Raw genomic sequence first — 27,098 nt, forward strand, 5'->3', positions numbered from 1 at the left:
TCATGAAAGGCAATATATAAATGAAAGTATTTTCATTGTTGCCCAATTTATGGCTCGTTTTCCTTATATTATTTGGATTCTAATGACTACATTATTAAGCAACTGCATAGATCCTTGTTTTTCTTCAACTCCTGCCCTTGGTTTCCTGTAACCTCTCTTTCACCTGCTATGCTATACATAGATTTCCCATTGCCAGCATATTCCAGGTTGATTCCAAGGATATCAAAATATTAAACTTTTAGCAGCATTAAACAGTCTAACTATTCTTCCGACTCTAAACTACTTGTATACTTAACAGGCTTTTGCGGTTCGCACAGTAACCATCTTGAAGGGGGAGTTAAATCTCTAGTTGCAATTTCATTAAAAGATTTTTAAATTATTTTCATATTCAAAATATATGAAGCAATACAACATGTTCCAGCACAAATTTGAATGGTGACAATTCAAGTTAAACCTTATAGTTTAGGGAGATGCAGAAAAAGCAGACACGGGTATATATTTTGATACGATTTACTTTTTTTATCTTGAAAGAAATTGGCAGGAAGGTAAAGAAATTCAGCAAGTTACATATTGCTGCATGAAAATGGCATGCCATGGGGTCATCTGACAAATCGCATGTTGCTGCATGAAAATGACATGCCATGGGATCATCTGACAAATCGCATGTTGCTGCATGAAAATGACATGCCATGGGATCATCTGACAAATCGCATGTTGCTGCATGAAAATGACATGCCATGGGATCATCTGACTGCAAAGTCTAATTGGCCACACCTATAAAAGTGCAAAAACCATCTTTGCAAGGAACTTCTGTAATCGTGAATGGTATTCACAACAAATTCCTGAAAGCTGTTCTTAGTTAACTTGGTGACAATCACAAACTCACCATGCAATTATCTCGCCAAGGCTGGCAAACTTGAGACATGTGGGGTGGACTTTTCTCATGTATCAGTTGACATCAACTTCAACCTGGACATAATCCATTGGGACTGTGTGGAGAAAGAGCAAAATATGCTCTGGCCTTTCACTGCTTCCTCAACAAGAGCAAAATCTGAACCAACACTAAGCTTATGGCACACAATACATTGATCCAAAAAGCTCTTATGGTTTAAAACTGTTAGCATGCGTGAGACTCTTCGGATGCTTGTGCAAAATCCAGAATTAACTTTTGGGATAGATTTTTGGCAACAAGAGGAAGCAGCTAAACCAAGACTGTCAATCAGCTGTCACTAACTACCCTGGATGGTGTAACAGCCTCAGTTTTCTAAAGCCACTCACAAAGACTTGACTCAGACTGGTAATTAGCAACTTTGGTACTTGGCACAAGATTTGGACATTGGAGCATGGCACAAGCTGCCATATGCATTATGCCGAAGGCAGATGTCTGTTGCATAGCCGATGGCAAAACTCAAATTGGAAAGATGGCTGCTGAAAAGCATTACCTGAAGACTGGATATGAAAGCACAACTTGTGTATCCAGGGATTGGTAACACCGATGACTGGGTCATAGACAAAAACTATATAAATGATGCTTCATATCTCTTAATTGTAGAAGCATTGTTCCATAGTACATGCATGTACCTGCCGTGATCATGAAGATAATGGCAATGCACTCGCATTTTATTTTGATTATATTCCATAGATCACTAAAATTGCAGGGTCCAGTTTGAAATGAAGGCGGCTCCAGAATGTTCCGCTAGATAAGGGGTTCCCAAACTGGGTTCCGTGGGGTGAGGGAGAGAGTGGGTGCTCCCATTAAAAATGTCAAAAGAGAAAGCCTTGGATGCACTTGTTCAATAACAGAATTTTAAAAATTCTAACAATGAATATATAAGTAGAGTCCCCGTGTCTGCGTGGGTCTCGCCCTCACAACACAAAAAAAGATGTTCAGGGTAGGTGGATTGGCCACGGTAAATTGCCCCCTAATTGGAAAAAGTAATTGGATACTCTAAATTTATTTTTTAATGTATACATAAAAGATGCCATATCAGTTTAGTTTTGTATGCTTGCGCCTATTGTGCATTAATAATCATTTTTTTGAGGTTTAATTTTTCAACCTACTAAGAATGTTTCTCAGAGTTCCTCCATTACCCAAGAAGTCAAAAAAGTTCCTCAGCTGGAAAAGTTTGGGAATCCCTGCACTAGGTAATGAAATTTTAAACAAATTCACCAATCTGTGGCACTCTATCAAGAAAGAAATAGAGACACATCTGGATGGAAATTGTCCCATTTGCAGACGCAACATGGGTTCATGAAAGGCAGATCATGTTTGACTAATTTAGTGGAATTCTTTGAGGACATTACGAGCGTGGTGGACAATGGGGGACCGGTGAATGTGGTGTATCTGGATTTCCAGAAAGCATTCAACAAGGTGCGCACAAAAGGCTGCTCCACAAGATAAAAGGTGCACGGCGTTATGAGTAATGTATTAGAATGGATAGAGGGTGTCTTTCAGGTTGGAGATCTGTGGTTAGTGATGTGCCTCAGGGATCAGTGTTGGGACCGCAATTGTTTCAAATTTACATAGATGATTTGGAGAATAAGTGGAACGTATCAAAGTTCACAGAGGACATGAAGATGAGTGGTAGAGCTAAGTGTGCAGAGGGCACTGAAAGTCTGCAGAGGGATATGGATAGTTTAAGTGAGTGGACAAGGGCCTGGCAGATGGAGTACAATGTTGGTAAATCTGAGGTCATCCATTTTGGTAGGAATAACAGAAAAATGGATTATTTAAATGGTAAAAAAATTGCAGCATGCTGCTGTGCAGAGGAACCCAAGTGTCCTTGTGCATGAATCACAAAATGTTGGTTTGCAGGTGAAGCAGATAATTAAGAAGGGAAATGGAATTTTGTCCTTCATTGCTAGAATTTAAAATCAGGGAGGTTATGTTGCAGTTATATAGGGTGCTGGTGAGGCCACACCTGGAGTACTGCACACAGTTTTGGTCTCCTTACTTGAGATGGGATGTACTGGCACTGGAGGGGGTGCAGAGGAGAGTCACTAGGTTGATTCCATAGTTGAGAGGATTGGCTTATGAGGAGGGACTGAGTAGACTGGGACTATACTCATTGGCATTTGGAAGAACGGGGGGGGGGGGGAATCTTATAGAAACATAAAATTATGAAGGGAATAGAGCAGATTTAGGACAAAGTTGAGGAGGAACTTCTTCACGCAAAGGGTTGTGAATCTGTGGAATTCCTTGCCCAGTGAAGCAGCTGAGGCTACCTCGTTAAATATTTTTAAGAGAACGATAGATAGAATAAAGGGTTATTGTGAGCAGGTGGGTAAGAGGAGCTGAGCCCACAAAAAGATCAGCCATGACCGTAGAGTGGTGGAGGAGGCTTGAGGTGCCAAATTGCCCAATTCCCTTGCAATAAAGGCTATTGGAGCAGAATTAGGCCACTCGGCCCATCAAGTCTCCTCAGCCATTCAATCATGGCTGATACTTTTCACATCCTGTCATGTGAGAGTACCCTTTAAGAAATGGGTGTTTAAGAAATGTACCTTTAAGAAATTGGATGGAATGGGAGCCCGAAGCGAGGGCGATAGTTTGGTTGACGGGATAAATAGGGAGGGAACAGCGTCTTACCAGCTCTGGGTGTATGAAGCTCTTTGTGCTCCCGGAGTCGAAGAGGCACAACGTGTTGTACCCGTTGATCTGGACCTCCGTCATCGAATTTCTCAGATGCTTGGGCGAGATTGGTCGAGGGTGACCGCGTTGAGTTGCGGGCCGCGTGGTGGATGCTCGGGGGAGTCGAATTCTGCCGATCGGGCGTCCTGTCGAGTAGATGCCGCGTTCTGGCGAGCTTGATGCAGGAACATTGCGCTGACTTGCGAGCCATGTGGTGACTGCCCGGGGAGGTCGTAATCCTCTGATGAGCTGTTTGAGTCTGGGGATGCAGCTAGGGCCCGTGGATCGCACGTGGGGGGTGGTGATGAAGATGGCGTCCAAGATGGCGGCCCCCATGAATCGCACGTGGCCGGCCGCATGGTGGAGGTTTGCCAAGATTGCGGCCCCCATGGATCTCACGTGGCAGGAGGGGGCGGAGCCTGAGCGTAGGCCGCAGCGTTTCGGGCCCCGCGGGCCTGCTGGTGCTGGGGGCGAAGTTTTTGGACTGTTGTGGTGTTGAGGGCTGGGGCCCTTCTGCCGAGGCACACTCTAGCATAGTGGCCTTTCTTCCCGCAGCTGCTGCAGGACGCGGATCAGGCTGAGCAGTGCTGCTGCGGGTGCTGGCTTTGTCCACAGAAGTGGCAGGCTGGAGCAGTTGAATAACTGGTTTGGCGAGCTGAGTAGCTGGCTGGGGAAGCTGAGTAATTAGCTGGAGCAGCTGAATAGCTTGAGTATTTGACTGGGACAGTAGGGCAACCAGCTGTGGCAGCGCAATAGTTGGAGGGCCTTGCGGCACAGGCTTGGGGGGTCCTCAGGTCGGGGGCCCATGCGGGGTTAGCGGGGTCTGCGGGAAACGAGTTGAGGCTGCGGAACGAAACTTCCACTGTGATAGCAGCCTCTACGGTAGTCTCTAAGCCCTGGGCCCCATTTTCTAATAGTCTCTGGCGTACATAGCTAGATCGAAGGCCCGCTACAAAAACATCCTGCACAGCAAGCTCTCCGTGTTCGCCCGTGGTTACGGCCTGGTAATTGCAGTCATTTGAGAGATTGGTCAACTCGCGTGCAAATTCAGCTAAAGTTTCAGTAGACCGTTGTCGGCGAGTTGTGAGCACATGGCGGGCAAAAACCTCGTTCATGAGCCTAATATACATTTTGTCCAAAATCGCCAGCGCTGTGGTGTAGGAACCGGCTGGATTTAGTTGTGTAGAAATTCTGTGGCTTACCCTCGCGTGCAGTAGACTGAGCTTTAGTTCCTCCGTAGTTTCAGCGGTGCTGATTTCAGCCAGGTAGGCCTTAAAACATTTCAGCCAATGGTAGAAGGTTTCTTTCGCCTCTGCATCCTGCGGATCGAGTTCTAGACGTCCTGGTTTTAGAGCGGATTCCATGCTTTACTTCGGCAGCTTAAGTGTATTAAAATGATGGAACCATCAATTCAGCGAACACGTGTAGTTGGATCTGAACAGAGGCTTTAATACACTTACAATAGAGCCAGCCTATTCGTCGTTGAAATTCGGTGAACTGGCAGGCTAGCTCTAAGGCACTGATCTTTATACATGGGTCCCAGGGGGAGGAGTCCTGGGCGGAGCCAATGGAGAAGCCCAGTACAAACTCTCGCGTACTCCCAGAGCGACTCCCCCTGGTGGTCGGATAGTGCAACTGCACTTACAATGGGTAGATAACGAACATATATACATGGAGTGATATTGGCAACTATATATAGTGTGAATCACATTCACCACAATCCCCTTATCTATCCCTGTTTAAAGAGACTCAGAGACTTGGCCTCCACAGCCTTCTGCGGCAAAGAGTTCCACAGATTCGCCACCCTCTGGCTGAAGAAATTTCTCCTCATCTCTGCTTTAAAGGATCATCCCTTTAGTCTGAGATTGTGTCCTCTGCTTCTAGTTTTTCCTACAAGTAGAAGCATTCTCTCCACGTCCACTCTACCCAGGCCATGCAGTATCCTGTAAGTTTCAATAAGATTCCCCCCCATATCCTTCTAAACTCCAACGAGTACAGACCCAGAGTCCTCAAGCGTTCCTCATATGACTAGCTCTTCATTCCAGGGTTCATTCTTGTGAACCTCCTCTGGACCCTTTCCAAGGCCAGCACATCCTTCCTTAGATACCAGGCCCAAAACTGCTCACAATACTCCAAATGGGGTCTGACCAGAGCCTTAGATAGCCTCAGAAGTACATCCCTGCTCTTGTATTCTAGCTCTCTCGACATGAATGCCAACATTGCATTTGCCTTCTTAACTGCCGACTGAACCTGCACGTTAACCTTAAGAGAATCATGAACAAGGACTCCCAAGTCCCTTTGTGCTTTGGATTTCCTCAGCATCTTCCCATTTAGAAATTAGTCTTTGCCCCCATTTCTCCTTCCAAAGTGCATAACCTCATACGTTTCCACATTGTATTCCATCTGCCACTTCTTTGCCCACTCTCCTAGCTTGTCCATGTCCTTCTGAAGCCCACCTGATTCCTCAATACTACCTGTCCCTCTACAGATCTTTGTATCACCCACAAACGTAACAACAGTGCATTCAGTTCCTTCCTCCACATTATTCATGTATTTTGTGAAAAGTTATGGTCCCAGCACAGACCCCTGAGATACACCACTAGTCACTGGCAGCCATCCTGAAAAAGACCCCTTTATCCCCACTCTCTGCCTTCTGCCAGTCAGCCAATCCTCTATCCCTGCCATGATCTTACCCTTAACACCATGGGCTCTTAACTTATTTAACAGTGTCCTATGCAGCACCTTGTCAAAGGCCTTCTGGAAATCTAAATAAATCACATCCACTGGTTCTCCTTTGTCTAACCTACTTGTTGCCTCCTCAAAGAACTCTAACAGATTTGTCAGACAGGACCTCTCTTTGACAAAGCTGTGCTGACTCAGTCCTATTTTACATGCACTTGCAAGTACTCCGCAATCTCATCTTTAATAATGGATTCTAAAATGTTACCAATGACCGAAGTCAGGGTAACCGGCCTATAATTTCCCGTCTTCTGTCTCCCTCCCTTCTTAAACAGTGGAGTTACATTAGCCACTTTCCAGTCCTCTGGGACCCTTCCTGCCTCCAGTGATTCCTGAAAGATCATCACCAATGCCTCCACAATCTCCTCAGCTATCTCTTTTAGAACCCTGGGGTGTAGTCCATCCGGTCCAGGTGATTTATCCACCTTCAGACCTTTCAGTTTCCCCAGAACTTTCTCCTTAGTAATGGTCACTGCACTCACCTCTGCCCCCTGGTTCTCCTGGAGCTCTGGCATCCCGCTGGTATCTTCCACCGTGAAGACTGATGCAAAGTAACTATTCAGTTCCTCTGCCATTTCTTTTTTTCCTATTATTACTTCTCCTGCCACATTTTCCAGTGGTCCAATGTCTATTTTTGCCTCTCTCTTACCTTTTATATATTTTTTAAAACTCTTCCCATCTTCCTTTACAGTACTAGCTAGCTTGCACTCATACTTCATCTTCTCCCCCCCCCCCCCCCCCATTGCTTTTTTAGTTGTCCTCTGTTCGCTTTTAAAGGCTTCCCAATCCTCTGACTTCCCACTAATCCTCGCCACATTGTATGCTTTTTCTTTGGCTTTTATGCTGTGCTTGACATCCCTCATCAGCCATGGATGCCTTGTCCTCCCCTTAGCATGTTTCCTCCTCCTTGGGATGAATTTCTGTTGTGCCTCCCGAATAACCCCCAAAAATGCCTGTCATTGCTGTTCTACTGTCTTCCCTGCTAGGCTGCTTTTCCAATCAACTCTGACCAGCTCCTCCCTCATGTCTTTGTAGTTACCCTTATTTAATTGCAATACCATTACATCCGATTGCAGCTTCTCCCTCTCAAACTGCAGGGTAAATTCTATCATATTGTGGTCACTTGCTCCCCAAGGGTTCCTTCACCTTAAGTTCCCTAATCAAGTCTGCCTCATCACACATCACTAAATCCAGAATTGCCTGTTCCCTAGTAGGCTCTGTCAGAAGCTGCTCCAAAAAAAATCTCTTAGACATTCCACAAATTCCTTCTCTTGGGATCCACCAGCAACCTGATTTTCCCATATTGAAGTCCCCCATGATTATTGTAATATTGCCTTTTTACATGCCTTTTCTACCTCCCGATTTATTTTCTGCCCCACATCCGGACTACTGCTAGGGGGCCTGTACATAACTTCCATCAGGTTCTTTATACCTTTGAGATTCCTCAACTCTACACACAGAGATTCTATGCCTTCTGATCCTATGTCGCTCCTTGCTATCAATTTAACTTCATTCCTTACTAACAATGCAACCCGCCCCCTTTGCCCAAATGTCTGTCCTTTTGATAGGACACATATCCTTGGATATTTAGATCCCAGCCCTGATCCTCTTGCAGTCACGTTTCTGTGGTGCCCACAACATCGTACCGGCCAATTTCAATGTGTGCAACAACCTCATTTACCTTGTTCCGTATACTGCACGCATTTATGAAAACGAAAAAATTAAAATCACTTATTGTCACGAGTAGGCTTCAATGATGTTACTGTGAAAAGCCCCTAGTCGCCACATTCCGGCGCCTGTCCGGGGAGGCTGGTACAGGAATCGAACAGTGCTGCTGGCCTGCTTTAAAAGCCAGCGATTTAGCCGAGTGAGCTAAACCAGCCCCTGGTACAATAACCTCAATCCTACATTGACCTCCCTTTTCACACTTGTCACAACTTTTTGCTCTGCCCATAGGTGATGTTGTTCTTTTCTTTTGGTTCTCTATTCCCCCTTCAGTTATTACACCTTCTAAGCTCACATTCTGGTTATCATCCCACTGCCAACATGCCATTTGCGTGCTGTACCAGCATGTTAGCTTTTTTGTGTTCCTTGTACGAGCTCACCCAAGTCGCTTTTTCACAAGTACGAGAGATATTCTCGTACTTCTCCCATTTGTACCGGGTGCACTCTGATTTTTTTTGTGTGTGATGGGCAAGACACTGCTGGCGGGGGTGGTCGGCACAGGGTACTCTGCGAGCTTGGTTTCAGACCATGCACCGCACTGGGTGGATTTGCGAGTGGACAGAGGAGGGCCCAGCACTCACAGTGGAGACTGGATGTGGGGTTGTTAGCAGTTGAGGAGGTGTGCTTGCGGGTGAGGGCTGCCATCCGGTGTTATGTGGAACTGAATGACAGGTGGGGTCTTGGGCACCACGCTATGGGAGGCGCTCAAGACAGTGGCTAAAGGGAAGGTAATTTTGATCCAGGTGCACAGGGAGAAGGAGGAACGATCAGAGATGACAAGGCTGGTGGTCGAGATTCTGCAGGTAGATAGGAGGTACTCGGAGGTCCCGGAGTCAGGGTTTCTGAAGGAGAGGTGGAAGCTCCAGCTGGAGGTTGGGCTGGTGCCCACAGGGAAGGCAGCAGGGCATTTGCAGAGGGCCAGAGGGACAATGTACGAGTATGGGGAGAAGGCTCATAGGGTACTGGCCCACCCAACGTAGGAAGCAGAAGGCAGCGAGGGAGACTGGAAGGTTGAAGGACAGGAGGGGGAAGAGTGGTACTGGGCCCAGTGGGGGTGAATTGAGTATTTGAAGAGTTCTACAGGAGGCTTAATAAAGCGGAGTCCAGGGGGCAAGACAGGCTGATGTCCTGGCCTTTGCCTCTCTGATAGCCCGGAGACGGATTTTGCTTGGATGGAGGGACCCAGAGCCACTGAAACGAGGGGTGTGAGTAAATGAACTGGCAGAGTCCCCAAGGTTGGAGAAAATCAAGTTGTACTTGTTCTTGATTTTTTTTCTATTTACTGTTTATACAAATGTCTTAATAAAAATATTTTTTTTAAATCCAAATTCCAACCCTAACCCCAAAGAAAACGAAAACAAAAATAATATAATAGAACATAGAACGATACAGCGCAGTACAGGCCCTTCGGCCCTCGATGTTGCACCGACATGGAAAAAATCTAAAGGCCATCTAACCTACACTATGCCCTTATCATCCATATGCTTATCCAATAAATTTTTAAATGCCCTCAATGTTGGCGAGTTCACTACTGTTGCAGGTAGGGCATTCCACGGCCTCACCACTCTTTGCATAAAAAACCTACCTCTGACGTCTGTCCTATATCTATTACCCCTCAATTTAAGGCTATGTCCCCTCGTGCTAGCCACCTCCATCCGCGGGAGAAGGCTCTTGCTGTCCACCCTATCTAACCCTCTGATCATTTTGTATGCCTCTATTAAGTCACCTCTTAACCTTCTTCTCTCTAACGAAAACAACCTCAAGTCCATCAGCCTTTCCTCATAAGATTTTCCCTCCATACCAGGCAACATCCTGGTAAATCGCCTCTGCACCCGTTCCAAAGCTTCCACATCCTTCCTATAATGAGGCGACCAGAACTGTACGCAATACTCCAAATGCGGCCGTACTAGAGTTTTGTACAACTGCAACATGACCTCATGGCTCCGGAACTCAATCCCTCTACCAATAAAGGCCAACACACCATAGGCCTTCTTCACAACCCTATCAACCTGGGTGGCAACTTTCAGGGATCTATGTACATGGACACCGAGATCCCTCTGCTCATCCACACTACCAAGAATTTTACCATTAGCCAAATATTCCGCATTCCTGTTATTCTTTCCAAAGTGAATCACCTCACACTTCTCCACATTAAACTCCATTTGCCACCTCTCAGCCCAGCTCTGCAGCTTATCTACGTCCCTCTGTAACCTGCAACATCCTTCCGCACTGTCTACAACTCCACCGACTTTAGAGTCGTCTGCAAATTTACTCACCCATCCTTCTGCGCCCTCCTCTAGGTCATTTATATAAATGACAAACAGCAACGGCCCCAGAACAGATCCTTGTGGTACGCCACTCATAACTGAACTCCATTCTGAACATTTCCCATCAACTACCACTCTCTGTCTTCTTTCAAATAGCCAATTTCTGATCCACATCTCTAAATCACCCTCAATCCCCAACCTCCGTATTTTCTGTAATAGCCGACCGTGGGGAACCTTATCAAACGCTTTACTGAAATCCATATACACATCAACTGCTCTACCCTCGTCTACCTGTTCAGTCACCTTCTCAAAGAACGCGATAAGGTTTGTGAGGCATGACCTACCCTTCACAAAACCATGCTGACTGTCCCTAATCATATTATTCCTATCTAGATGATTATAAATCGTATCTTTTATAATCCTCTCCAAGACTTTACCCACCACAGACGTTAGGCTCACCGGCCTATAGTTACCGGGGTTATCTCTACTCCCCTTCTTGAACATTTGCTACCCTCCAGTCCTCTGGCACTATTCCTGTAGCCAATGATGACATAAAAATCAAAGTCAAAGGCTCAGCAATCTCTTCCCTGGCTTCCCAGAGAATCCTAGGATAAATCCCATCAGGCCCCGGGGACTTATCTATTTTCACCTTGTCCAGAATTGCCAACACTTCTTCCCTACGCACCTCAATGCCATCTATTCTAATAGCCTGGGTCTCAGCATTCTCCTCCACAATATAATGAGCTGTAGTTACCCCCACCGCTCCGCTCCAGTTAGCTAACTCTTCGGCTAGCAGGGCAGCCCTCACCTTGAGAGAAGAAAAATGCTAACAGAAAAAAAGACAAAGTATAAAAAATACGCCTTGAAACATCGTACTCCATCAGGGAGCTGGATATTTCTCATAACAGTTATAGCACGTATAATAACTGGCACCCCCATAACATTAAACCCACCCACCCATATCCAACTTTCGGAACCCCCACACAAAAGAAATGCAAACAAGTACAAGGAACCCCAAGAACTGCCCATATCCATATGCCCACCTCCAAAAACCTCACCGAAACCTCAATCAACTCGCACCCAGCCCATGCTTTTTTACAAAAGAATCCGCCTCCTCCGGCGCATCAAAAAAAAGTCAAGTCTTTTGCCTCAAAAGTCACTGAGCCACCGCACCGTGTACACCACTCCCAAATCGAACTCCACTCTTATATGGGGCATTTTCAGCCTTGTTAAGTGCCGCCCGCTTCCTCGCCAGCTCTGCGCCAACATCATGATAAAGCCTGATGGCGTGGATTTTCCATTTATTCTCACAATGTTCCTTCAGCCATCTCTGGACCCGCCCCTTTTCCTGGAAGCAATAACTGCTCGTGGTGGATTGCTGGAAAGGGGCTTCTGTCACCAGTGGATTGATCCAGCTCGGGAGGGGACATAAATCCACCCTCCCCCATCATCTTGGAAAAGTACTCTGTGGGAGTTGGGCCTTCCATTCCTCTGGAAACCCATGACTCAAATATTGTGCCTCCTGGAGCAATTCTCCAAATCATCCACTTTGGCCTTCAGGGCTTTATTCACACTGGCCACCAGAGACAATACAGCTTCCAGAGAGGCAATCTAGTTCACTATGCCTCGAGATAGAGTCACCTCCACACCCTTTATCACATTACCAACTCGCTGGTCTTCTCCAATGCTGACCAAATTGGAGCTGGGGCATCTTCCACCGATTTACAGAGGTCCCCTGATACAACCTGCCATTCTTCTTGAATTGCACCTGCCAAGATGCCAGTAAGCATCTCGGTCTTTAGCGGAGTGGCCAGAGTCTCAGAAACTGCCTCCCCCATTTTCTCCACCAAAAGGCCCAGAGAAGCCTCCGATTCCATTGACAAACTTCTGCCTTCAGGTTTCTTTGCCACGATTCTCCTCGGCATTTCCCGTATGTGAGCACCTTATACAATCGATTAAGTGGAATTTAAACAAAAATACACAGAAACTGGGTAAAAAAGGGTTGAAAGTCCAGTATCCTAGCGGGAGCCACCTCGTGTACATCTTCTTACATACCACCACCGGATGTCTATCCAAGTCATTGATATTGGTTGTAAATAGTTGATGCCCAGCTTGAGGGGAAAATCTAAGAGATTTTAACCAATTAAAGACCAGTGCACATTCAAACCCAATCTCTACCAATCCTAGACTTGTCTAAAAGTGGCATGTGCAATGCACATCAGGCAAACAGGAACTTGGCAGGAATTGACTCCTAATCACAGTTATGGGGAATTTTAAAACCCAACAATGGGTTTCTATGCCCAGGATGTCAGTTAATATTATCTGTAATATTTCATATTTTGAGAATTAAAATTATTTGTTCATAAAGGAAAAATGTCACCCTTTTGGTGTACTCATTTCAGAGCATAGAAAGGTCTTAATGACCAATAAGCACTGCATAGGACAACCAGCCTCCACGTCCTGAAATCTCATCTCATTCACAAATAATCTTACAGATATTCACTCAAAATTATGAAATATAACTAACGCTTGAAAATAAAATGTTCTATAACATTTAGGCCTTAACCTTTTACATCATAAACCAACTCTATTCACCATTCAAATGTGCAAAACCACTAACTAGCAAATATTAGTTCTGAAACTCTTAGTACAGCTACAGATACTTGAAAGACACTGCAGGCGTCCATACTAATTTTTCAAATAGGAAGCATACGCCTAATGTTATTTCCCTCACACTTATAACTGGTAAATCCCAGTCTCCCAAGCCAAATATACAAAACCAGTTATTTATATTACAACAATACAACACTGTGGAATACAACCTTGAAAATAAATCAGTGTTTACAATTAGAGAAAGGCTAATGTGCAATAAAATATTGCTTTAAAATGGTTTACTTCCTCTTTATGTTTACAATTTGGCACTAAACCATTTCTCATACCTTCCTGCCAAACATTTTTTATCTCCTCTCTGTCTTCCTGTCTCAACATTCGCTGAAGTGGAAAGGTCTGAGCCACAGAAAGATAGTCAACAGATGATGTAACAATATTAAGTTGGATAGGTCACGCTCAGCAAAGCATAACCATTATTCGCAAATTCTACCACGGAAGAAAGAAAATGTCCACCCATGCAACCAGGAAGGTGACCAATGACCAGAGAAACTAGCATTTTCACCTGGGCCATTGACATGGGAATTCAGTCCTCTTTCTACAATATATAGTTATTGCTGAACAAGAAAAAGAGACTTGAAGATTTTGGTCTTGCACTCATCAGGGCACTTTGCAAGAATACCAATATAAGGGGGAAAACAACTATTTATACCGCAGTGCTGATTGGCTGGCAAGTAGAATCTGATTGGTAAAGGTGTTGCCATGGAGAATGCAACAGTTGATGGTGGCTGACAGTTAACTGCCAAGCAATGTTTGAAACTTTAAACCAGGCTAGGCAGCTCGACCCCAATTGGTCAAAACATTACCCTGAGGAATGAGTCAGCAAATGGATCTCGCTTCTTTTACTTAACTGAAACAGGCGCAAACATGAATACATGTTCTTTTTGTCTGCAAAGAGTCCACTCACCAACCTATCAGCACTCCATTCTCATAAAATAAAAATTGCTGTTTTCCCCTTAGACTGGTATTCTTATGAAGCATCCTGAGGAAAGCACGATGAAAATCCCCAAGTCCCTTTTCTCCAGCAGCTACTGGAAAAGTTAATTTTAATTTCAAAAACAAAAGTACCATCCTAATTTAAGTATTGAATTAAAAGAACTGGGGTTCAAAAAATAAGTGGTTTGCCCAATGGCTCAACCAGTATAAGCAGAATAGCTGAGGTACAGAGGCAAGAAAGGCCCCTACTCGAGAGTCTGGCTTGTGCCAAATTAACTCATTTCAGGCAGGGTAGCCGGCCGGGAATTACAATGGCCCTCAGTGCCACTGAATTGTGGGGGGGGGGGGGGGTTCTACCACTCCTGACAGCTACTTGTTTCAGTTATCAATTATCCATGTTAGAAATGTATATGCCTAAGCCAATGAGAAATGGGTTGAATTAAGTTAAAAGACCCTAATAGCTGATTAATCTGCTGACCTGCTTCAACAAAAGATAAATATGTGAACAGTACCACATCAAAGCGAAGCACCATTTCGGGTGACCAACCAAGGTCCATGGAACCAGGAATCAAGTCATGGAAAGAAAAGTAATGGACGGAAAATGAAACATTTCCATTAATTCCTGCTAAATTATGTGCACAAGCTATTTCTCTTGAAATCAATGGTCAATCTGTTGCACGCTTTTCTGATTTTACAAATGTTACACACCCTTTTACATTGTATCAAGTTCTAGAAACTATTGGGTGGAAACTAATTGGAACACCGATGCTTAATTATAATAAGCAGATATCAATTGAATAAGCAGTAGGTGACTTGTGCAAACAGAGTTTTAAAGGGGCAGCACGGTGGCGCAGTGGTTAGCACTGCAGCCTCATGGCACTGAGGTCCCAGGTTCGATCCCAGCTCTGGGTCACTGTCCGTGTGGGTTTCACCCCCACAACCCAAAGATGTGCAGGGTAGGTGAATTGGCCACACTAAATTGCCCCTTAATTGGAAAAATGAATTGGGTACTCTAAAAAAAATTTAAAAACAGTTTTAATTCCACCTTTGATGAGGCTAGCCCTCCATGACTTTTGAAAAACATAGAATAATACAGCACGTTAAAACTGACCATTGACAAAATCTAAAGAACACAAGAACTCAAGTGCTCGTTGATTATGAAATGTGCCCAGACAGGTCACATCAAGACAAAACATGTATGATATGGTAACATGGATGTGCATTCACTTTTAACTATAAACTAACAATGAAAACTTTTGTACTGTTTTAAAGGCTCCGTTATTCAATGAAGGCAACCAAACTAGAGTCTATAGTTCATCTGCATCCTGTATTGCCGTGGCTACTAGCCCTTGTGTGGTTCACTAGAGCTGTAATTTTAACTAGTAGCAACTAAATCCATTAGTTGCCAATGAGGTTGGGGAGGTGCCTGTTAAAATAAATTGTGCTCACCCAATGTCTGCATCAAGTAGGTAAGGCACATAAGCAAGTGACATTCCAGTCTGAGAACCCTAATTGTACTAGTGTGGCATGTTCTTAAGAGCCCAAAAGCAACAATTTTCAAACGAATCTGAGTGGTACTGCCATTAGTGCTAAATTAGAAGCAGTTGTGTGGGAAGTGGATAAAGGCTGCCCAAGCTCAGATGAACAGATAAAGAAAACTAAGAGGTCTTTGTTCGGAGAGTTTGGACTCAATTGTGTCAGGAGTAAAAGGCCAGTGGTTTGACATGGTTCACCATTCAGTTCAATGAAGTGCGCCAAGAAAAGCTTGAATGTGTATGTAATAAAACAAATACTTTGTCAGTTACTTAGCTTGTAGGCAACGCTCAGATTTGCCTTATTTAAGTGTATTTGGTGCTGTGTATATGTGGCTCACAGTATAAGTGGCCTAGGAAAACAAACATTTTGACACCTCTAATAAACAATTTCTAAAAAAAAATTACTGCACTTGAGTTCCTTGAGATGGACCAAAATTGTCTGACAATATTCTCAGATAGAATAGATGCATCGGCAGTTTGACATAACATATTAATGAAATGAAATGAAATGAAAATCGCTTGTTGTCACGAGTAGGCTTCAATGAAGTTACTGTGAAAAGCCCCTAGTCGCCACATTCCGGCGCCTGTCCAGGGAGGCTGATACATTAAATGAAACTATTTAAATAATGTATACGGGAGAAGTTCAATTTTGTGTTCAGGGTTCATGGGTACCATTCAAGAATCTACATGAGAATTACTGGCCAAGGAAACCAGGTTCAACCTAAAACATTAGTAAAACACTACAATTGGTCTCAGTTGCCTGCATTTTTTGGAGTTGGTACAAAGAGAAGCCATCAGGAATCCTGGGCGGAATTCTCCGACCCCCCGCAGGGTCGGAGAAACGCCTGGGGCCGGTGTAAATCCCGTCCCGCCGAGGCTGGAATTCTCCGCCACCCGGGAAACGGCAGGGGCGGGAATCACGCCGCATCGGTCGGAGGCCCCCTGCGGCGATTCTCCGGCCCGCGATGGGCCGAAATCCCGCCGCTGAGGCCTCTCCCGCCGACGTGGTTTAAACCACCTCTGGTGCCGGTGGCGCGAGTGGGCCCAGGGCGGAGGGGCGGAGGGGGAAGGCAGGTCCGGGGGGCGCCCCCACGGTGGCCTGGCCCGCGATCGGGGCCTGTGCCGTGGGGGCATTCTTTTTCTTCCACCGCCGCCATGGCCTCCACCATGGCGGAGGTGGAAGAGACCCCCTCCACTGCGCATGCGCTGGGGTGATGTCAGCAGCCGCTGACGCTCCGGCGCATGCGCGGACTCACGCCAGCCAGCAAAGGCCTTTCGGCCAGACGTGGCACCGGTCGGCGGGGCGCCAAAGGCCGTTCCACACCTTTGGGGAGGCCTGGCGCTGGAGTGGTTCTCGCCTGTCCGGTACGCCGGGACCCCCCGCCCCGCCGGGTAGGGGAGAATCCCGGCCCCTATTCCTCACTGTTACGCAGTAACTGAACCTGGAAGCTTTTGGAAAATGAGAATAATATACTGCACACAATCCAAGCGCCTGCTGGCACATACTACCTAGGCTCACATCAGAAAAATGACATTTGTATGGTGCCTTTCACTACCATATGTCTCAAAGTGTTCTACGGCCAAGTTTTATGTCAAGTTTAATAACTGTTGTAATGTAGAAAATGGAGCAAAGAATTTACATACAGCGAGTTCCCACAAACTGCAATGTGATAACGACCAGATAATCTTTCTTTTGTGATAATGATTGAGGATTTAATATCAGCCAGAACATTGGGTACAACTCCCCATTCTCTTCTTTGAAATACGGTCATAGGATCGTTAACACTCACCTACGAGGGCAGACGGGGCCTTAGATTAACGGCTCATCCAAAAGATGGCATTTCCAACAGAGCAGCTCTCCTTTGGTAAAACACTGGAGTGGGACTTGAAACAATAGCCTTCTGACCTAGAGGAGAGTACGAGAGGACGACACTGGGACAGTCAACAGCACCTAGAGGAGAGTGCGAGGGGAGACACCGGGACACCATGGTAGACAGTCAGCAGCACCTAAAGGAGAGCATTAGAGAAGGACACCGGGACAGGCATACCTTTTTGGGGACAGACAACAGAGTTCCAAGGTGACGTCGCAGTTCAGAAAGTAACATGGGATCAATGGGAGCAGCTGATTGGTAAATCCTGGCAGGCATTTTCAAACTACATTAAATTGGAAGTCGTTGTTTAAGCAAGGGTGGAGACTCGTTTATTTTATTGTTTTAAATAAGTCTTCTAAAGTTGGAAATTTAAAGGGTTTAGTCATGGCAGGAGAGCTCAAAGCCATAGTATGGTCCCTCTGCTCTTTATGGGAAGTCGGGAACATTTTCAGTGCCTGGGACAAACCTGTATGCAGGAAGTATGTCCAGCTGCAGCTCCTGGGAGCTTGGGTTTCAGAGTTGGAACAACGGCTGGGTCACTGTGGAGCATCCGCAAGTCTGAGAACATCATGGATAGCACGTTTAGAGAGATGGTCACAGCACAACTGAACGGACTTGAAAAAGGGTGACCATCAGGCAGTCCAAGAAACAGTTAGGGAGTTCAGAAGTCCCCTGGGGTTCCGTTCATGGGTATTCCATTGAGCAGGCCTTCAGGCAGGAGTCGCCGCTACCAAGCAATGTTAGTGAATAGGAGAGAGTGGTCGTGGGCATTTTGTTGAGCAAGAAAATGGGGTTTGTGGGGGCCAGGGAGGTGTGAAATCTGGGGGGGGGGGGGGAAATGGGGGCGGGTTGTGATAGTGAATGGAGTATTAATGGGGACGCAGGGAGTGTTTATGCACCTAACTGGGATGATGTGGGATTTGTAACGAGGGTACTAGGGGTGATTCTGAAAATGGATTCAGACTGGCTGATCATGGGAGGAGGTTTTAAACTGTGTGATGGAGCCAAAAGTGGACAGGTCAAGCCCCAAGTCAATGGGAAGGTCAAGAATCGCAAAAGATAGAATGGGAATGGTGGATCCATGGAGGTTCAGGAAGCCAGGAGGGATGTTCCCTTCCAGTCGGGGAACACTTCAGCAGTCACGGGCATTCAGCCTCTGATCTCCGGGTAAGCGTTCTCCAAGGCGGCCTTCAGGACGCACGACAACGCAGAATCGCCGAGCAGACACTTATAGCCAAGTTCCGCACGCATGAGTGCGGCCTCAACTGGGACTTGGGATTCATGTCGCATTACATTCATCTCCCACCATCTGGCCTGGGTTTGCGAAATCCTACCAACTGTCCTGGCTCGAGACAATTCATACCTCTTTAACCTGGGGTTACCCCTATCTCTGGATCCGTAACGACTTAATCACCTGCTAATGTGGTGCGATTCTCCGAGCCTCGCGCCGGGCCAGAGAATCGGCACAAGCGCGCCACGATGCCGGTGCGTGATTCTCCGAGGCGCCGGAATCGGCGACGCCAATTCTCCGGTCCAGATGAGCCGCGCAGATACGACAGAGTCCCGCCAGCGCCGTTCACCCCTGGTCGCTGCCAGCTGGAACTCTGCGCGAAGGGTCGGGGGGCGGCCTGTGGGGCGGGGAAAAGTGCTCCTTCACCGGGTTGGCCCGCGATCAGGGCCCACCAATCGGCGGGCCACTCTCTACCTACTACCCCCCCCCCCCCCCCCCCCCCGGCCCGGGCCTACTTTGTTGCGCGGTCGGCCCCTGAAAACCAACGCCATGTTGAGTCGGGGCCAGCACGCTGAAGAAGTCCTGCGTGCATGCACAGGTTGGCGCAGCCCAACTGCACATGCGCGGGTTGGCACAGCACCCATTTCGCACCAGGAAGGGAGGCTGGAGCAGCGTGAACCACTCCAGCGCCATGCTGGCCCCTATGGGGGACAGAATCGGTCTTCCCCGTGCCCATTTCGTGCCGCTGTGAAACACAACGGCATTCACAGCAGCGCAAACACTCTCATTTTGGAGAATCGACCCCCAGTCTTTAAATTGATTATGGGCATGGTTTATTAGCAACCAGCAAGGGTGGGTATGTGGGGGGGGAAGAGTGCAAGACTAGAGAAGAACAGAACAATTTAATTCGGGTAACTAGGTCGTAGATAAAGGGAATATAAAAAAAGTCAGAGAAAAAGATAGACTACCATAACCCAGGAGAATGGAAGTGGTGGACAACTTGCTGAATTGCAAGAACTCCTGATTGAGTGATACTGAAACTTGTCCTAATTCTTAAACTGAAGAGATATGTAATTTAAGACATATTGTGACAACATCCTTTCTTTACCCACCACCGTCCCACCCAACTAGGATCAAACTAAGGCTGCAGGAGCTCGTTTCTATGACTCCTGATATGTTCATTGCTAGTTTCACTTCAGATGGGAGATGCTGTGCACATTCTTGAAGATTACGGATGTGTTCAACCAATGCTGTACAAGAGGAGCAAGGCCCGTCTCCAGTAAAGAATTTAGTGCTTGGAAAGCATGAGTTGGGGGTTGGAAAACAAGAAGGAAAACATGGTAAGGACAAACTCGGAGTGGCGGAAGCTGGAAATTCGTGGAATCATATCTGGCCATCAATACTCAATATTTCTTTAAATGCTCTGGTTATGGGAGGAAAGTCTGGAGTGAAGTTTTCATATGCAAAACGTTTTCATGTACAAAACTTCAATCAAGGTAAATCCCAATAACTCAAGGAACAAAATATGTCACAACGGTAAATTATGAACCACCCATTAGACAAGCCCACTCTTCTCTACTTTTCACAAATGGAATCAATCTGGTGGCGTTTTCTCTCCTCACCAACATGTTCCTGTTAACCTAACAGTCAGCATTAGAATTCTTCAATACCATTCGTGGAGGCAATGGTGTGCCATAAAGCAGCTATATAATTGTAACATATTCAAACACAACATGAAACATCATATATAGTTCTAGAAGAGAAAATAACATTTAACAAACAAACAAAACAGACCAGAACAAGGATTAAGGATTTTAGGAGTGATATTTGCAAAATCAAAGATGTCACAAAACATAAGCATCATCTTTGCTTTAATAATGCAACACCATACCGGCCTCCCCAAATAGGTGCCAGAAGGGTCAACTACAAATGATTTTTAGAAAACTCATTAAGTACAGGACAGGAAAATGTAAAAACATGCTTGCATTGTAAATAAATTCAAGATTTCCACCTTTATTTTTTTTTAAAAATAGAAGCAGGAGGAGGCCATTCGGTCCCTCAAGCCTATCCACCATTCAGTAAGATCATGGCTGATCTGATTGTGTCATTAACTCCACTTTCCTGCCTGCCTTCTATAACACTTTCACTCCCTTCTAGACCAAAAATCTAACTCAGCCTCGAATTATTCAAATACCAGGCCTCCATGGCTCTCTGTGGAAAAGCATTCCATAGACTAGGGACCTGCTAAGAAATTCCTCCTCATCACTGTCTTAAATGGGAGATAAGACCCCCTTATTTTTAAACTGTGTCCTCTAGTTCTAGATTTCCCCCCCCGGGTTGAAACACCTTCTCAGTCTACCCCTCAGGATTGTATATGTTTCAAAAAGATGAAATTTACACAATGAGTTTTCTTTCAAAAATGAAATGTAGACTGAGATCCTAATTTTAAGAGGTGCCTTTGTAACAGAAGAATCACAGGAAAAGAGTGCAGAAATGGCCCTTCGGCCCATTGAGTCTGCATCACCGCATGAAAGGCACCTGATCTGCCTATTCTAATCCCATTTGCCAGCACTTACATTCCATATAATTTCAGCATTCATTATCTGAACTGCCTGAACATTAAAATAATGTAGCAAAATATCTGGTGTGAAAAGGGGGCGAATACATGCAATAAAAGGAAGAGAGCAAGAGAGAAAGAAAAACTACAGAAAGCCTAAATGCAGAGATATATCAGCAAGATCCAAAAGGAATATGTTGTGATTGTTATTTGGCATCCTTTTCATGTGTCCAAACATTCAGACTCTACAATTAATTATTTCAATCTCATGATTAGATATATGGTCCTTACAGAATGTCTTGTTACACTTCCTGTCCTTAATGGCTGATCAAATCAGTTTCCAGACCTTCTGTCCATCACACTCCTGCTGCACAAACGTCCATTTCTCAGCTGGTTAAGTATCTCCTCTGTCTTTGCTCTCAAATGACATACATTTTGGTTCCACATGAGTGAGTGGCAGTCCCAGCGCCAAGGTCTGAAAGCAAGAGGGATCTAGAATCAGGGCTGGCAGGCAGGAAACTAGGAATAGGCCCATATTTGGGCTAGGAACAGGTCAGTGATACTGAACTTCAGCCTGGATTTTTACTTTGACATTTGCATTCATCCCGAGTCCCCAGGGCTACTCAACATGGAACAGCAAATGGACAGAGTGAAAGATCCAATGCTAAGACTCAAGGTAGTGAGAGCAGTGGTGGGTCCAGATGTTGAGGAAATGGGCTTGGGTAAGAGCATGCATACAAGTGGTAATTTGAGAGAGTCAAACAAGGCAAACTAATTATGCGAAAAAACATCTGCAGGAGTTCTACAAGGCTGGCTCCAGAGTCGGACACAGAGTTCATAGAATAGAATCCCTACAGTGCAGAAGGAGGCGATTCAGCCCATCAAGTCTACACCAACCCTCTGAAAGAACACCCTACCTAAACCCAATCCCCCACCCTATCCCCGTAACCACACCTAGGGGCAATTTAATATGGCCAATTTACCTAATCTGCACATCTTTGGACTATTGGAGGAAACCGGAGCATCCGGAGGAAACCCACGCAGACACGGGAAGAACGTGCAAACTCCAGGCAAACAGTCATCCGAGATTTGAATCAAACCCGGGTCTCTGGCACTGTGAAGCAGCAGTGCTAACCACTATGCCACCAATTGATCTATGGTAATCAATAATATAATTCATATGTTTTACATGGATAAGCCAAATCCCTAGGATAACCATATGTTCTTGATGACTCAATGGGACAATCAAATGGTCAAAAGAGGACCTAGGCTCATGGATTTTAGACAGCTACAAAAATATACAAACATGTGACTGAATTCAAAATGCCACAAATTAACATGTAGGTCCAATTAAGGACTTACCAAGAGGAGGTTTACAGTATATTTCTGCTGTGAATGGAGGGATGTTAACTTTGTGAAAGAGAATAAAATTCTACTTTTGTCCACATGGAGGGCAAAGCTCCCTGTATTCTGCCATAAAATGCACCTGACCACAACCTTAGGGAATAATCTAACTTCACTATACCATTACAAATTGCATTTACATAAACCCATCCATCGGAACTGCAAATTTGTGCCATTAAGTGTTTCCTGCTACAAACGTAACCCCAACAGAATATATATATAGTGACTGTCTAAATTTAATTTATTCATGACCCTTAGAGTCAGCGAGATGAGACTTTAATTTCATCAATCTTAATTAGATTCAACCCAGCCTCCAGAAGTGAAATTCAATCGGCCACAAAATGCCCCATATTCTAGGCATCAGACATTCAACAAAAAAAGTTTTAAAAATTAACATAAAACAAACCAACCAGAAAAGATTGCATAGCATAGTACAAAATACATCAAATCACAATTGTTTTCACTTTAGACATGCACCCAAAGCCTACCAGCAGTACTGCATAAATAACCTAATTTAACACTTTGAGCGCTAGTGCAGCAACTTGTTACAATACATTCAAACACAATGGAATTTCCCAAGTCATAACCCATCAAAATAAATTACGAAAAATTTGTTTTTCTTTCAAAAACAACTAAAAACATTCTACCGAACTCCCTTTGCCAATGACTTGTACATGATCAATAAGCTCCCATACAAAGCAAGACATTTACAGTTCCTCACTTGCAACTTAGTAAAAATCCAGTTAATCAACAAGTCGTCAATGTCACTTCTGAGAATTGTAACTATATCAATTCATTATTATACATCAAAATATACACACATGGAACACAGTCTGGAAGATCATATTTTCTTGTATCTAAACATCCTCACAGTTTATTCATATACAAGATCAAAGCCCCTGAAAATCCAACAGTGCTGGAGGGTATTCCAGCATTAGTGCTTAGGTGAGCCAGCTTGGTACATTGATTACGGACTCCAAATGGTCACAGATGTTGGATTCAGCTCCCTTGGTTTTAATATTACATGCAGATCCTATACTACTAAGGGCGTATATTTGCCCAAGGGCAATAATTGCAGTACAACCTGATCTGGCAGAACAGCAGGTTTCAGGTTAAGAAAATAACCTCATTCAAATGGTTTAATTTTTCATCATGAGTCCAGACCACAATCCTAGCTTGGACTTCCAGGTGAAGCCAGATGACTAGGGAATGACTGATTCAAGTAGGCCCATCACTAGAGATGGATCACTGGCTCCACTGTTAAGGAAACTGGAACTCTCAATGTCAGAAGCCCCCTCTATCCCACCATCACTACTTCATTGGCTTTGTTTGGGATGGGCAGAGTCTCTACCACCAACAGGCCATTGAATAAACCATCAGGTAAGGCTGTGACAAAGCACGAGTGGCCCAGGTCTAATCTGAAGCCCTTCCAACAGAATACCATGTTGAATAATGGTGGGAGTTTATGGGATAGGCCTCAGATTTATGGTTTCAAAATATTTAGACATTTAACACAAAAGTAAGCATTTTAAAATAGCACCGTACTCTGGTCTTATTAAAAGCTTTTTTTCCCCCCAACACCAATCTGATGTCTGCATAAACTCTTGCACATGAACATTAGAAATAGGAGTATGTCCCTCATACATAACCTTTCATTCAGTAAGACCAATGTTGAACTCCTACCATATTTCCCCGCTATCTCCATATTCTTTAGTTCCTCGAGTATCAACAGATCCATTGACTATATTCAATAACTGAGCATCCATCTCTGAGATAGAGAATTTCAAAGGTTCACAGAAGACATTTTTCCTCATTTTGGTCCTAAATGATCAACCCCTTATTTTGAGACTGTGGTCTCTAGTTCTGGATTCCCCAGCCAGGAAAATCATCCTCCCAGCACCTCTCTTGCGAAGCCCATCAAGAGTTTTATATCATGTAAATAAAAGGATGTTGGAATCTCAAACAAGAACAGAAAATGTTGAACAATCTCAGCAGGTCTGACAGCACCTATGGGGAGAGAACGGAGCTAACGTTAAGTCTGGATAATTCCATAGAGAATAGAGAACTGAAAATAGCACCAGATTTATATGATTGTGGGGAGGGATGGGTGGAGCAGTGCGGCTGAATAGAGGGGCAATAATAGGTGAAGATTGACAAGGATACCATAGACAAAAAAGACAAAGGAAATGTAAATGGGGGCGATCATGGCTAAAAAGACTGCCGGTAGATCAAAGTGTTAATGCCAGAACAAAAAGGTAAGCAGTGTCAAACGGCAACAGGGAACAGATGGCCCTAGTGATCTGGAGTTGGGGGGGTGAAGGGAGACAATGGTGAGGGGAAAAGAGATCAACGGAAGGAATTAAAGTGAATTTATTGAAATAAAAATGGGGTGAAGGTGGAGGAGAGAGTTCACAGTCTGAAGTTGTTGAACTCAATGTTAAGTAGGAAGGCTGTAACATGTCTAATCGGAAGATTAAGGGCTGTTTCTCCAGTTTGCGCTGGGCTTCACTGGAACATTGCAGCAGGCCAAGGACAGACATGTGGACATGTGGAGCCAGGACGATAAGTAAAATGGCAAGCGACAGGAAGGCTTGGGTCCTGGGCAGCATGTAGCACAGTGGATAGCACTGGGACTGCGGCGCTGAGGACCCGGGTTCGAGTCCTGGCCCTGGGTCACTGTCCGTGTGGTGTTTGCACATTCACCCCATGTCTGAGTGGGTTTCACCCCCACAACCCAAAGATGTGCAGGTTAGGTGGATTGGCCACGCTAAATTGCCCCTTTATTGGGGAAAAAAAATAATCGGGTACTCTAAATTTAAAAAGATTTTTTTTAAAAAGGGAGGCTTGGGTCCTGCTTGCAGATGGACCAAAGGTGTTCTGCAAAGTGGTCACCCAGTCTGCATTTCTCTATAGTAGACCGTTTTGGGAGCAGCGAATGCAATAAACCAGATGAGACCAGAAGGGTTTTATGTGCTTCAATGAGATCATCTTTCACTCATACCCCAAAGGGAATGTAGGCCTAGTCTGCTCAATTGCTCCTCATGGGACAATCCCCTTATGTCTAGTGAATATTTGTTGCAGCCCCTATAAGGCAAGTATATCCTCCCTCAGGTAAGGAAGCCAAAGTTGTACACAATCCTCTAGGTGTCATCTCAACAAGACCACATGTAATTGCAATGAGACTATTTCACAATTAACACGCCAAAACTTTTGTAGTAAATAAATAAATGATGATGATGCTTCTCCCAGCCCACTCCTGCTTTTCTTTGCTTATCTTTAATTTCACGAGGTAATGAAATTAGGAACACTACTTTTCACTGTTTGCATTTCCATTGCAAGAGCAAGAAAAACAGAGCATTTTGTTACTCAGCTACATCACAGTGCAGAAGTTACAAAATCTACTGCTTCTTGGACACTGCAACAATATAGCACCCCAAGTCCATACCCTTGACATAATTATGCCATTGGGGAAAGACATGTTTATGCAAATTATGAATGTGGGGAAAGGCAAACTGGGGAAAGGAATAGGTCTGTAGACTAGAAATGCTACAAAGAGTAGGTACCCAAAAGATCAACTGCACATGCAGGTTAAAACTAAATAAAAACTTCAAAGAATTGCAATGAAATAGGCAATATAATTAAGGGTTGTAAAATAAAGCCACTGATGATTTTAACCCACAACCTAACTACATGAAACCTCCATAAAAAAATCTTATATTGTGTCCACGATATAGCAATTCTTGGTTCCTACGGAAACAATTCCACCTCGTTAGATATGATGCTTGACCATGACACATTTTATTTAATAACAGTAATCGTGTCTAACACTTCAACTCCTAGTTCTTTAATTATCAGAAGATAATGATAATGACAGTACTTCTGGACTAATGACTAAGAAAGTTGCATTAGTACTGTTGCATCTAGAACTTCCCCAAACCCAATATAGAGACAAGCAACTGGAGTTGAATAACAAATGGTTTTGAAAAAAAGCATTCAAAATATGTTTCAAGGACTAAACACAAAAATGGAGCAAGTATTAAAAAAGGTGACTGCACTGATCAAGGTCACAAAATAATATGTACAAAGTACAATACATCCCAAATCTCAATTTTGCTTTTTACCTGTGTAGATTTGTCTTTCATAGATGATGGGTAGTGTATATGGGGATCACGTGGCCACTGTCCTGTGAGATAAGGTCCTGTTATGGTGTCTAGAGATGAGGTGCGCCGGATTGTATTTGAGGTTCTCATCTGTTGAGATTTGGACCTTTCAACTGTGAAAAATGAAGGAGCAGTAAATATTACACAGCTCTTGTCCTGATGACCAAAATGATCCCTTTCAGAGGGAATGCAAATATACTATAAAACAATGTTTTGCAAAAAACTTTGTACATGTTAACCAATCAAGTACATTTGGCTTATTAAGTATGTTGCTTAATATTAAAAGCACTATGCCCAAGCAGATTCTTTATGGTTACCATTGAATGGCAGCAAAGCTTGTCCCTCACATTGTGTGCACCTATCTGCAACTATTCC

The 27,098-nt window shown here is 44.6% G+C and overlaps 1 protein-coding gene across 3 annotated transcripts in view; it reads right to left on the minus strand.

The window, feature by feature from the left end:
* LOC119966193 (glucocorticoid-induced transcript 1 protein-like) overlaps nucleotides 1–27,098 on the minus strand; it is a 252,601-nt gene that overhangs the window by 216,845 nt on the left and 8,658 nt on the right. For all 3 annotated transcript variants that reach the window (XM_038797519.1, XM_038797521.1, XM_038797520.1), the window contains exon 2: nucleotides 26,685–26,836. In XM_038797519.1, the coding sequence (XP_038653447.1) occupies nucleotides 26,685–26,836 (152 nt within the window). The remainder of the gene's footprint in view (nucleotides 1–26,684; nucleotides 26,837–27,098) is intronic.

The sequence above is a fragment of the Scyliorhinus canicula genome, chromosome 5, assembly GCF_902713615.1.
Source record: "Scyliorhinus canicula chromosome 5, sScyCan1.1, whole genome shotgun sequence".
Taxonomy (NCBI): domain Eukaryota; kingdom Metazoa; phylum Chordata; class Chondrichthyes; order Carcharhiniformes; family Scyliorhinidae; genus Scyliorhinus; species Scyliorhinus canicula.